Source organism: Diceros bicornis, chromosome 22 (assembly GCF_020826845.1).
Source record: "Diceros bicornis minor isolate mBicDic1 chromosome 22, mDicBic1.mat.cur, whole genome shotgun sequence".
Taxonomy (NCBI): domain Eukaryota; kingdom Metazoa; phylum Chordata; class Mammalia; order Perissodactyla; family Rhinocerotidae; genus Diceros; species Diceros bicornis.
The window spans coordinates 17,616,247-17,630,202 of record NC_080761.1 but is presented as its reverse complement, the minus strand read 5'-3'; the positions used below and the strand labels follow the sequence as shown (position 1 = coordinate 17,630,202).

Below are 13,956 nucleotides of genomic sequence, written 5' to 3'. Positions count from 1 at the left end.
TTATTACTGTCAGGGAACTAAAGTGGGCAGTCTGTCAGTTGTCAGATAGAATGTATCTATTCTAAACACACTCAGGAACAGGGGAAAGAAGCACAGGGGAGCTCCAAGGACTAACTGAGCTGCCTGGGACACAAGCTGGGGCTCAAACTCCACATGTGGCCTGACCCAAAAGGAAGCCAACTGTCAAAGAAATGTCAAGTCACAGCCACATCACAGAGTATGGAAGGTGAATCTGGAATGACAGACAATAGGCACATGACAGCACAGTCATAGCCTTCGTCAGGTCTCACAGTTCGCCAATTCTGTGTCTGATCTGTACTTAACCCATCCATTTTTTTTTTTTTTAATTTTTTGTTTATTGCAGTAACATTGGTTTATAACATTGTAAAAGTTTCAGGTGTACATCATTGTACTTCTATTTCTGCATAGATTACATCATGTTCACCACCAAAATACTAATTACAACCCATCACCACACACATGTACCGAATTATCCCTTTCACCCTCCACCCTCCCCCCTTCCCCTCTGGTAACCACCAATCCAATCTCTGTCCCTATGTGTTTGTTTATTGTTGTTATTATCTACTACTTAATGAAGGAAATCATATGGTATTTGACCTTCTCCCTCTGACTTATTTCACTTTGCATTATACCCTCAATGTCCATCCATGTTGTCACAAATCCATTGAGTTTTTAATTTCAATTATTTTTTCATTGTTATTTTGACAATTCTCAAATCTGCCCAATTTTTATAGAACCTTGTTATTTTGCCATTTTGACTCTTTTCTTTACACGTATTAAAGTCATTTCAGATTCTATATCTGATAATCCCTGTAGCTGTCATCTTCATAGAGCTTTTTCTATAATTTGTTTCTGCCAACTGTTGCTTTCAAAGCTATCTCTTTTTACAGGGTGCATTTATTTCCTAGCTCAGTCTCTGAAGGTCAGATTGATGCTCCTCTATCAGCCTTACACCCATTTTCCAGGTAAGAGGGGAACAGGAACAGGCTAGCACTCTCACCAGGAAAGCAAAACCGTCCTCACAAATCCCAAGCAGTCCGCTTCCATCTCCCCGATCAGAACCCTGTTACATGCCAGCCCTGACTGCAGGCTTTCAGGCCTCCACAGCTGAGAGCACTGGAGATGAGTGTGCAAGAGCAGCTGTGCGTTTCTGGCTAGAGAGAGACAGGCAAGAGGGCCGGGTCACTGCTACGGGGTTGGTGGCACAAGTCACGAATGTTACAGAGCACTGTTGGGGAGCAAGTCACGGAAGGGAACTCTGACCCACTTATACTCCTCTGGCTCTTGTAACTCCAAGCTGTAATGGGGACCCTCACCGTCAGAAAGTGGCCTTTTGAGAGTCCTGACGCCCTGTGAACACTCTCCAAACAAACCTGTCACTGTGCCGCAGGCATAAGAAACGGGCCCTTCAGGCAAGGCTTTTGGCTGTAGAACCACCACCGCATGCCAGGTTCTCCCTACAGCTGCCACCCGTGACCTGCTAGTCAGGCCTCTTAACGCACCTGAAAGGAAGCATCAGCCAACAAATTAGGATCTTATACAAAGATTCCAGCTGACACAGGGAAAGAGGAACATGATTCAGTCAAGATGGATTTCAACGCCTGAAAACATTCAGACTAATCAAAAATGATACTACTGTAATTTCTTATAATGCATAAGTACTTATTACAAAACTTTAAAAAATGTAGACATATTAACTCCTAAAGCACATACTATATTATTTTCAAGTGATAGCTATTTAACAATAGTTAAGGTGACAGTATCACAGAACTTTCACACACTTAATGAGGACATAATTAGCAAGCTATTCAAACAAACACCAAACTGTTTTTACTTTCCATGTTTGTTTTTAACTTTGTTTCATAAAGCCACTAATAACTGAGGTTTCTTTCAAGTATAGGATTTCTAACATTAAATTACATTTTTGAAGTATTTTTATAAAGAAATGAAAAAGACTCATACTACATTGTTTGCCATAAATTCATACACCAAAAAGTAAAACCATCTAACTCAATTTACCCATGTTTCCCCCTTCTCCAACATGAGCTTTAGATGTTTTTCTAAATACTTTATATTTTTGTTAAAAATCAACTAATTCATTTATGCAGACTAGGGAAAAATGACTTATAATAAGTTTATCTTTCAAATTACCTCCTACATATTTCTGCCCCTGTATCCTGCCATCAAATCTGGCACTAAAGTAAACAATAATGCAATGTACTGTTTCAGGGGGCCCACACAATCGTAATCCTAATTTCCTAAATACCCAAACATTTCAACTTTCTGCCCATATAAACAAAAGTCTCAAGTGGCCAAAAATCACTTCTTAGTAGTCTGTAGGAGGAAAAAGTGCATAGTATGAAGATTATTTAACTAAAACTTTATTATTTATGCCTTTCCTCCCAGCTACAAGCGCTCTTTAGCATTAAATTACATTGTGCGTACACAGCTCAACAGTTTACATTTGCTCAGGAACAATGATGACATTAAAAATAAACAACTTTCTACTTCATAGTTTAACTGGATCTTAAATAGTTTCCCTGGGGGAAACAAGTATTTTGTGTTCTCTAAGAAACTGGTATACTTAAATGAACTGCTATGTGTTCATTTAATCTTTGAGGAACCCTAAAGATGAAGTTTTTGGGTTTTTTCTAAAATGCAATAGATATCTGCACTTAATCACTGTTCATATAGTGTAGGGATGGAATGGTAGATACAGATACAATCTTTTGTAAGTGTACAGTTGTAGGCTATTCTAAACAGAAAAAAAACTGACACTGACAATTGTTTAAAGGAAAAAAGAACCAAAGTCAAGAAAAATGTTGAAGTATATCTACTCTTAAAAGAATACAGAAGTGTTATACAATGAGACCCAGAGATTTAAAAAACACTCATTTTACTGCTTTAAAAGACAAAAAAATGAAGGGAGAGGGAGTCTAGACCAATTAGAACTGAGGCGGCTGTAACAAAAATGGAACACAGAATAATGATCTGACCCCATTAAGGAAATGACTAATTAAAATGAAATTTCGAAGTCTTCATGTCTGTAATAATATAGTAATGCACAAAATATCACAAATACAAAGTCTTGATTTTCCCTCTGAGGTTTATCATAAACTATCAAACCTGTTTAATCCAGTGACACTTACAACCTTCTCTGTTGAGCAGCACACACCATACAAGTACAGACACGCTAGTCTTTTACCATAAGAATTATCGTACTTGTCTCAAACTAGTGACTTGCCTTTTTACCCACAATTATATACATTTCATTTCCATTGTAAGACACTTAAGACCTTTCTAGTGATATATTTTAATCAATATATTACATTAAAAAAAATCTTGATTTTTAAAATGAATCTTTTTAGCACTGTAGCATGATGGGTTTAATTGAACAGTTGAAGCATAATATGGTAACTACACTGTACTGTTTAAACTAATCCACAGGTCTAGGAAAATGTCTGATTTTTAAAATAGAACTAACATGAGATTGCACAGTTATGAGCAGTAAAATACTAGAAAACAGTGAATGAATAAATAAGATAATTTTTCATCAGTGGCCATTCATTATTTTGCTTTTAGGACCCTGGAAGAAACTGTTGTCTTTGACTTTCAAATGTTCTGGTAAATCCAGTCGTTTCTTAGCTTCCTCAATATCACCTTGAATTGCTGAGATAAGTGCTTCTGCAGAGAGAACACACCAGAAGATGATCAGAAACCGCTGCTGGACTCCCCACTGCTCCTGTGCGCAGCCTCCTGCAAACCCCCGGACTGCAGTGTCTCTAGCATGGGGTACACGCCCTGTAAATGTCCCATCCCTTCTTCCAGACTCCAGCAGAAGTCAGTGTACACACAAGATGGCCCTAATCTTCTTGCAATTTCTCAGAGAAAGGCAATAGCAAAAAAAGATACATTGCAAACACCAGATGGAAGAAACAAATATTCACTATCAATTCTCTTCAGGATTTACACTTGTAAAAGAAACTCTACAGTAGAATTAAAACTATCACATACAGGGGCCGGCCCGGTAGCGCAAGTGGTTAAGTATGCGTGCTCCACTGCGGCGGCCCGGGGTTTGCCAGTTCGGATCCTGGTCGCGCACCAATGCACCGCTTGGCAAGCCATGCTGTGCCGGTATCCCATATAAAGTGGAGGAAGATGGGCACGGATGTTAGCCCAGGGCCAGTCTTCCTCAGCAAAAAAAGAGGAGGATTGGCAGATGTTAGCACAGGGCTGATCTCCTCACACACACACAAAAAAACCCTATCACATACACTAAGATACTTGATACCATTCATTTCAAATGTTCTGATTTACTGTTTCTTACACTTCAAGCACTGCATCCATTATTCATCACAGTATTAATTCTTACTTGTTCCTTAAAATATCAAAAAGAAATAAAGATTAACTTCATACTGTTGGAGGGAGGCAGCCAGCCTGCTGGGTTTGAATCTTACTATGTGACCCTGGGCAAATTATTTAACCTCTCTGTGCCAACTTCCTCATCTGTGAAATGGGCAGAATAATTCCTCAAACAGTTGTGAGGATGAAATGAGCTAATTCATGTAAGGCACTTAAAACAGTACCTGGCACATATTAAATGCTCAAATATTATCTGTCCTGCCATGGTTATTACTAGTGAGAAAGAGTAGAGGCAGCTGCAGTAATATTTAAGATCTAAATAAGAACTTACCTAAAGAATCAAAGTTCTTTTCTGGTCTGAGGTAGCCAACGATGGCCACATTGAGGATTTCCCCATAGAAGTCCTCTTTGAAGGTATGTATGATATGAGTCTCCTACAGTCAAGAAATGTTAAAAAGATTACCATCAGATTAGAGCGCCTGAAATTTGAAATATATCTTCAGGTTTACGGTGGAATAATTTAAATGAAACAATTAACCTTCATTAAATGTTTAAAGAGAAGTTAAAATCTAAGGGCAGTTTTTCCTGAATTCTTCCATCATTCCTCTGCCTGCCCCTGACCTTACATGTACAGTTTATAACTAAGGTAGATGTTGTACCACAAATACGGTACGATTTGCTGTTTACAGAAAAACTAATATGCAACCAAAGCAACCAAGAGCCTTATAGAGGCGAAAAAACTGAGCACAGCCACCAAAGAGGGAATGAGCAAAGTATTACGAGATGTTACTACTGACAGAACTAGTTCTGAGGTTAATCAGGATCTATGCGTCTCTGACACACACCACGTTACAGCATCTTTGAGGGTTAGGCAGAGCTGAAGACTGATATGGGGTCAGAAGAGTCAATGCAGGTTCCTGACCAAGGAATGATGTGACAAACGGGTACAGGACGTGTTGAAGCAAAATGGTGCAGGAAGTAGAAGATGCTCTGGACTCTGAATGTTAACCCACTCTGAATGTTAAAGAACAAATCTGAGTCCAAAAGGCAGAAAAACCAACGAAGAGAACAAACAGATATAGAAGACGGCTGAGGCTGGACTAGGATGTGGCACTGGAAATGGAGAGGTTTAGACAATTTAGAAACATGTACCTTGAGACTAAAGATGTATTTTAAAGTGTATGACTTAAGAAAATCTAATCTACGAAGTGATCCTTAAAACTGAGGCGTCTATTACAAATCAGCTAATAGTATAGCTAGATCAGTCAGACTAATGACACCAATAAAGAGATAATATGAGCAACTTATAATTAATGAGAAATCAAACATGAAAATCTGCATTCAGACCAAAAATAGGAAGGAAATATCACACGAGACTTTTAGATTAAGGTGAGTTTTATTTCCTCTTTTAAAAAAATAAAATAACCTAGTCTTTCATAACCTTTTTGGTTTGTTGGGGGGAGGATCATGATCCTTTTAGGTCATTAAAATGGGATCTCTCCAGGGCCAGCCCGGTGGCATAATGGTTAAGTTCGCATGCTCCACTTCAGCAGCCCGAGATTTGTGGGTTCGGAACCCCGGGCACTGACCTACGCACCGCTTATCAAGCCATGCTGTGGCAGCATCCCGTATAAAGTAGAGGAAGATGGGCACGGATGTTAGCCCAGGGCCAATCTTCCTCAGCAAAAAAAAAGAGGAGGGTTGTCAACAGATGTTAGCTCAGGGCCAATCTTTCTGACAAAAAAAACAAAACAGAGATCTCTCCAAGTGTCCCTATGTAAAACTTTGCATACAACTTAATGGGATTTATGGATTTAATGAAGCCCATTAAAAAAAAAAGAACCCTGATTTAAACAACTTAAAAGAAAAAAAATATATTAGCTATTAGAAACAGGACTTAGTTCTTTATAATATAGCTCTTATTAGAGCTTTGGTTTTGTTAGATTACTAAATCTAAAATTGTGTATAGAAGAGCTGAAATTACATACTATGCTAAATTCAGAGTGTTTAAGAGAAGCAGGGCAGTGCTGTAGGAAGAGCGCTGAGTTAAGAAACAAGTCTGGGCTTCCATACTCGGCTAATGGCACACCTACCCCCTCTGGGGCTCAGTTTTCTCATCTGTAATTGAGGGGTTTGAGCCAAAAGACACAAGGTGTCCCATTGCTTTGTACCACGAACCAATATACTTGACTTGCATTCTTTCTTTTCAGTAAAATTTTGAATAATAAAAAGGAAACTAAGATATGTAAGACCTCGACACTGATCATTACAAAACATTATAGAGAGAAAAGGTAAAGATGTCTACTCTCCCTAAATTGATCTACAGATTCAATCCTATCCCAACCAAAATCCTAGCAGGTTTTTTTTTTTCAATCATGGAAACTGACAAGTGATTGTAAAATTTATATGGAAATGTCAAAGGCTAAAATCATCCAAGAAAATCTTGAAAAGAAAACTGAAGGACTTATACGATCAGATATCAAGATCTATTAAAGCTATGGTATGGAAATTAAGACAATGTCGTAATGGCCAAGGATAGACTAGGAGACCAAGCATGTATGAGTGTACTTTGGACACTCACACATATAAAGTCACTTGATTTATGACCAAGGTGACACTGCAGTGCTGTCAGGAGAGGATAGTATTTTCAGTAAATGGGCTAGGTCAATATCCATATGGAAAAAAATTAATTTTGACCCCTACTTCACATCACGCTCAAAAATCAATGTGATGTGAAAAGTTAAGACAATTAGTTTTTAAAAGAAAACATAGATGAATATCTTAATGACTTTGGAGTAGGCAAAGGTTTCTTAAATAGAATATAAAAACCACTAACCATAAAAGAAAAATGATGAATTGCATTAAAATTAAAAACCTGTATTCTTCAAAAGACACCATTCCATTAACTGAAATAAATAAAAAAAAGCAACACAGTGGGAGAAATTATTTGCAACACACAGTTCCAAGAAAGGAATTGGATCTAGAATATATTAAGAATTTCTTTAAGTCAATAAGATAGCCAATCTAATTTTTAAAAAGGGAAAAAGACTTGAACAAGCACATCATAGATGTGTGTTGTTGGCAAAAAAAAGAAAAACTTTGAAAAGCATGAACCTCCTACCAATAGAAAATTTTGTCCTTACTATGGAAGGAATTTTAAGGCATTCCTTAACTGGCTCTATAGTAACAGTTCTGTTATCTGAGTAGCTAATAAGGAAAAATTAGTCATGGGATATCCTTCCCTCCCCTCATTCCCTCCTTCATTCTACAGAAAAATATTTTGTGTTCTTTCATTAATTCTTTCCCTTATCTACTCCAACAAATAATTTTCACATCCTTAATACTCAAAATAAGAGAAATATTGCGTGTGACATTAAGTTGTTCTGGGCCATTTCTATTGCTTATAGAGCACTTAGCCCCATGGTTTTCCAACTGTGACACACTTTTCTTCTATAAACTCTTTAAAGAGGATGAAATTTATATCAACTATAACTGTTTTTGCCACACACTTGAGCTGATAAAAAGATTCAGCCATATCTAGCAGATTAGGCCCTTAAGTCATGTGGGTCCTGTGAAAAGAGCAGAAGAGCATACCATCAAAGTGGTTTAAAAGAGAAAAAAAGCTTCACCTTGCAATTTTATCAGAAAGCACCATCCATGTAGTAAGAAGTTCACTCTTAACAAGGTGACCAAGTAATTAAAGGGGGAATGAACTACATTAACTGTGGCAAGCTCAATTTTATGAAACATCATCTTAAATACTTCACTTTTTATCTCCAGTAAAGGTAAATACACGGGCAGTTATAAAAATTAATATTATTGTAATTTATTAATTGTATTGTCATTTGGGTTTATAACTCCATTTTTATTTTCTACATGATTTCAAAGATAAATGCACAAAAATTATTAATCTGTTCTGGGCACACAATATATCAAGATGACATTTGTGAGTTTTTCTATTTTATTAAAGTTAAGTTGGTATAAATTCAAATTAGATTTTTATAAGGTTAGGATGTTAAATGCAATCACCATCATAACCACAAAGAAAATATCTACAGAAAACACAAAAAAGGAAATGAGAAGGGAAATCAAAGTATGTCACTGCAAAAAAAATCAAGTAAACACAAAAGGCAGTAATGGAGGAAATGACTGACAGAAAAAGCTATAAGGCATATAGAAAACAAATAGCAAAACAGAAGTCCCTCCTTATCAGTAACTAGTTTAAAGGTAAATGGATTAAATTCTCCAACCAAAAGGCAGAGATTAGCAGAATGGATTAAAAAAACATGATCAAATTATACCCCTTTACAAGACACTCACTCTATTTCTTTATTTCTTTTTTTGTGAGGAAGATCAGCCCTGAGCTAACATCCATGCTAATCCTCCTCTTTTTGCTGAGGAAGACCAGCTCTCAGCTAACATCTATTTCCAATCCTCCTCTTTTTTTCTTCCCGAAAGCCCCAGTAGATAGCTGTATGTCATAGTTGCGCATCCTTCTAGTTGCTGTATGTGGGACGCGGCCTCAGCTTGGCCGGAGAAGGGACGCGTCCGTGCGGGCCCAGGATCTGAACCCGGGTCGCCGGGAGCGGAGCTCGTGCACCCAGCCGCCAAGCCACCAGGCCAGCCCATAAGACACTCACTTTAGATCCAAAGACACACATAGATCAAAAGTAAAGGATGGAAAAAGTTATTCCATTCAAATAGTAACTAAATACTTCACTTTTAAATCCTTTAACCACACTGCCAAAAATTCTAGAATTTGGATATGTGTGATTACCACTGATGAGTTCTATGTGCATCTAATACTGCATATTACCCTAAATCATCATCCCATTTTCAGTTACAGAGCTAACTACAGTTCTTACCATGGACTTCTTCGTATTCTTGTAGTATGGGTTCCATCCTATGCTCACCACCATCTTATGGACATCTCCACTTCCAACACTGGCCCAACCATAATAAATGCCAGTGGATATATCAGCTGGGAGATTATCTACTACTTGTTCAGGAAAGTTAGCTAAAAAACAAAAGTAAATACTCTTGAGTGCTAAGAGTTTCATATTAAATATTCATAAAAATCGCACGCAAGGCTAGTCTAAATCATTGTGCTCACAAGATTCCTAGGACCTTGTCTCTGACTATCAATCCCATCATTCCATAATCTGGCTCGGACTTCTTTCTCTTCACGTGGATAGGTTAGGAACAAGGCACCAGGTTCTAGTTAAGTGTATAAAGCTCTCCAAAAACACACACACTCTCGAGATAGGAGAAGAAAACAGGTGCATGAACAGCTGGATTTTTCAGACCTGCTCTTTCTTAAGGAGGTTCGGAATCTCTTGAAAAGTCTCTTATTTTCGAAATGCACATGCTTAGGCACAAGCTCCAAGACTAGGGGCAGCCCTGTGTGTATTTTTAAAGATTAATTATGCATACGATCAGGCCCTGACTACTACAACTAATGTAGACAGACTAAAAAAGATATTTGGTCCTCGTTCGACTGCTAATAACACATTGCAGGAAAAGAAAATCTTACACTGGGCTTGAGAATTTAGCCAATCTGGCCCACATTACGTTTTCTAAAGGGCAAGCTGCGTGCCAGGCTTGGTAGCTCGATCAGGGCTGGATAGCGAAGCGGGGAAGGGGGGCCCCGAAACTCAGCTCCGGCTTCCCGCCCTCCCCTCCCCTCAAGCCTGGTTCCCGGTGGGTCGGAGCCCCGGGCACGGACGAGCGCCCTCGGCCCGACCGAAGGTCCTCCGCCTCAACAGAGCAGGAAGCGGGCGGCGGGGTGGGTGTCACCTCCACCCGCCGCCCCACGACCCGGCCCCGGGTCCCCGGCTGATGTCTCCGCTCCCCGTGACCCGGCCCTGGCCGCCGGCGCTCACCTGTGGGGATGCCCAGCTGCTTGGAGCCGCGCCCGAAGCCCCTCACCACTTGGCCGCGGCAGAAGTACGGCAGTTGCCTCATGACGCCGTCCGCCTCGCCGGCACGCGCGTCTGGCGGGGCCGCCGTCGAGGCGGTGCCCGCACCCCCCGGACCAGCCGGGGGACACGGGCGAGTCGGCCGAGCGGGCGGGAGCACAACGGGCCGGGCGGTGCGGACAACACGCCCCGGAGGGCCTCTCACGCCGCTGACCCAACAAAACCTGCCGGCCAGTCCAGAGATTGCTTCTCTGTCCCGGGACCGGCGGCGACGCCCGAAGTCTCTGCGTGTGCGGGCGGAAGCGCGGCGGGGGCGGGCCGGCGTGGGAGGGCCCCGGCTCACGGAGCGCCACGCGCCTGCGCACACTTCCGCGGCCCAACGACCTGGTGGCCGCTCGGCTTCCGTAGCCCCGCCCCCAGCCGCGGCCCGAGCAGCACGTCGGCTGCTGCCTGGTGTTCTTCTGGCCCCAGGCTTGAGAACCGGGCGGCAAGCTGCTTTTCAGCGTAGGGGCTGTGGAAGCACTGTTCTCGGATAATCCTGTTTCTTTTCCCTTCCTCCTTTCATCATGGTCCTGACGCCAAAGAGAGACGTTCTTTAACCTCTTGGCAACAGCTAGGTTGATCGTCATTCGTTACTCATGCACTCCTTAACCTTTTACTAAAGCTCCAAATTCCGGCTCAGAGATCACCTCTTCATGGAGGCTTTTCCCGACTACCTACCGGAAGTGGCTCCCCTCTCCCGCAGACTACTTGACCACGGTTTAAGTTTATCAGAATGTAAGCTCCAGGGGAGCAGGTCCTGGTCTGTATGTAACTCGGCAACCCCAGTGGCTAGTGGAAGGTTACAATGATGCAGTTTTCTTGGAGGAGGGATGCGGCTGCCTACTACACACCCTCGGGAGGTGTCTCCTTGAGAATTTAATAAACCGGTGAAAGGCTTCATCTCTACTGCAGTGGAAATTCGTGGGCCATGTGACCCTTGGAACTGTAAACATGATCTTGGGAAGTAGCTCAAGGGTCACTCACAAGGTGTACATGAGTCAATCACAAGGTGCATCTTCTTGTGTTGTTCTTGAGAAAGAAGGTTGAGTTGTTCTCTGTTACCTTTCTCTATATATGTGTGTGAAATTCTGTCCAGACTTTGCAGTCCCTTTCCTTCTACCTTACAGGTATGTAACTGATAATGCTCACCCAATGTTAAAATTATATGCTGTGTGGGAGATCAAAATTGGCCACCCCAAAATATGTCTCTTTACCGTGATGATTTTCTCTGACACACATTTCACCTCCCCCACCAGCTCTCTAAAGGAATTTAACTGTGGGTATGGACAGATTGGCATGGTCCTCACTAAGCCCATTCTTATCAAAGTTCTGTTTACCAAACATTTACATTTGTAAAGGTATCTCCCTCTCTGTCCTGGGAAGAGCGGGAAATGACCTTATCTCTGGAAACTCTTAACGGTACAGGAGAGGACTTAAATCTGCATACCTTTGATTGCTGTGCTTTCTGGTAATCTCCCATAGCTATCTCCTACCCCACCCCCAACATCCTCCTTTGTCTTTATCTAAATCTATTTAAGGTGAAAGGCCTCTGCCATTTGTTGAGAAACTCAGTTTCCCTGGTTTCTCCCATGTATACATGTTATTAAACTTTGATTTGGTCTCAACTTAATTTGTAGTCCAGCCAGGAAATACCCAGAGTGGGTAGAGGACACTCTTCCTCCTCCGCCAGTACCTAAGGGGACTTTGTTGGCAAAACTTTTATTTCCCTAACACTAGTTTAGCACCTGGTTCATAGCAAATGCTCCTTTCTTGCAGAAAGAACAAATTAAAGAGCCAGTGTTTGTTGAGCACCATGGAAAGTACTGAGGGAACAGAGGTGACTGACAAGGTCTTGGCCCTCAGAGACTCAATCTAGGGGAGGAGACGGACTGGTAAGCCTGATTTGGGTGCTATGCTGTAAATACGCCCACAGGAGTCCTGACAAAGTGCTTGGAAGGCTGCGGAGGGAGCCGACCTCACAAAAAGGCATTTTGTATAGGTAATGGCCAGGAGCACAGGCGCTAGAGCTAGATAAGCTGGAGTTTGAATATAGGCCTTCCCTCTTTTTTTTTTTTTTTTTTGTGAGGTAGATAGGCCCTGAACTAACATCTGCCAATCTTCCTCTTTTTGCTGAGGAAGACTGGCCCTGGGCTAACATCCATGCCCCATCTTCCTCTACTTTATATGGGATGCTGCCACAGCATGGTTTCACAAGTGGTGCGTTGGTGCGCTCCTGGGATCCGAACCGGCGAACGCCCCCTGGGCTGCCGCCACCAGGCTGGCCCCTGGGCCTTGCCTCTTTTAATTGCTGAGTGACCTTGGGCAAAGAACCCTGTCAGAATCTCAGTATTCTTATCAACTAAATTGGAATATTAACAATGTTGTGGGGTTTAAATGAGCTAATGTATGCAAAGCACTTAACAAATTGCCTAGCCTGTCATCGTCAGTGATAACACCAAGTAAAAGCCTGGAGGCATGAGCTTGGGGTAAAGCAGCCCTGAGTTCTAGTCCTCCAGGCCCTGGGTTCCAAGGAGGTATGAGAATTAAATGAAGTAAAATAATTAAATGAGTCATGGGAGATAAATAGGGAGGGGTGGTTTTAAGAATTAAATGAGATAATACCAAGTATTTTACACACTATCTCATGTAATCCTCATATCAGCTTTTGAGAAAAGCACTAACCCCAGTTTATAAAGAAGGAAAGGGACATTTGAAGAGTTTGTAGGATGGAGCACTCAGGCTCTGATTTTTTGTAACTGCATTGACATGTCAAGTACGATGCATAATTATTGTGTAATCAGTGTAGGATTGGAAGGCAGAAGCCTGATCATTGTCCCCTGCTGCTCAGTAGCCCTTAATGACTCCTCTGTCACTACAGAATAAAATAGCCCTCCAAGGGTCCCCTTCGATCTACCATTTCTACCATTTTATCTTTAAGGACTCTCCTCAAGTACTTTATCTATTAGTCAAATCAGAGCCTCCAGCCCACTTCATTGGCCAAAGAATATGTTTGAAACAACTCAGGTAATTATTTTGTAGCTTATAGGATGTATTATTTTTCCCACTCATTTGACTACAAAAATATGCTACCCAGCATTCTCAGTTACCATTTTATATGCAAATCTAGAGTTTAGAGTGGGTGTGTGTGTCTTTATCAAGCTTAGTGCTTTTTTTTGTGAGGAAGATCAGCCCTGAGCTAACATCCATGCCAATCCTCCTCTTTTTGCTGAGGAAGACCGGCCCTGTGCTAACATCTATTGCCAATCCTCCTCCTTCTTTTTTTTTCCCTTTTTCTCCCCGAAGCCCCCAGTAGATAGTTGTATGTCATAGCTGCACATCCTTCTAGCTGCTGTATGTGGGACGCGGCCCCAGGATGGCTGGAGAAGTGGTGGTCGGTGCGCGCCCGGGATCTGAACCCGGGCCACCAGTAGCGGAGCGCGCACACTTAACTGCTAAGCCACGGGGCCGGCCCAAGCTTAGTGCTTTTAACCAAGGAAGTATTCAAAAAATGCATTTCATTTCCCCCTCTAAGCTGCACTAGCAGCATCCCTTCCTCTGCTGATGGGCAAAGGGCCCACTTCTTTGGTGTCAAGTTGTCTCTCTGCAGGAAGAA

At 41.6% G+C, this 13,956-nt stretch overlaps 1 protein-coding gene across 1 annotated transcript; it reads right to left on the bottom strand.

The window, feature by feature from the left end:
* Positions 1–1,848: 1,848 nt before the first annotated feature.
* Positions 1,849–10,446, bottom strand: RFK (riboflavin kinase). The gene is made up of 4 exons (XM_058565626.1): positions 10,266–10,446; positions 9,249–9,400; positions 4,715–4,817; positions 1,849–3,705 (listed from the first exon to the last, which is right to left on the bottom strand). Exons 1-4 carry the CDS (start codon positions 10,345–10,347, stop codon positions 3,575–3,577), a joined length of 468 nt encoding a protein of 155 aa, XP_058421609.1. The 5' UTR covers positions 10,348–10,446; the 3' UTR covers positions 1,849–3,574.
* Between the last annotated feature and the right edge of the window lie 3,510 nt (positions 10,447–13,956).

Bases quoted from the DNA above. Each gene is read 5' to 3' on its own strand.
- RFK (XM_058565626.1), bottom strand. From the start codon at position 10,347: ATGAGGCAACTGCCGTACTTCTGCCGCGGCCAAGTGGTGAGGGGCTTC. The intron at 4,818-9,248 runs GTAAGAACTGTA...TCTTGACTGTAG, and splicing joins AGAATACGAAGAAGTCCATG to GAGACTCATATCATACATAC. The intron at 3,706-4,714 runs GTAAGTTCTTAT...TTCTCTCTGCAG, and splicing joins AAAGAACTTTGATTCTTTAG to AAGCACTTATCTCAGCAATT.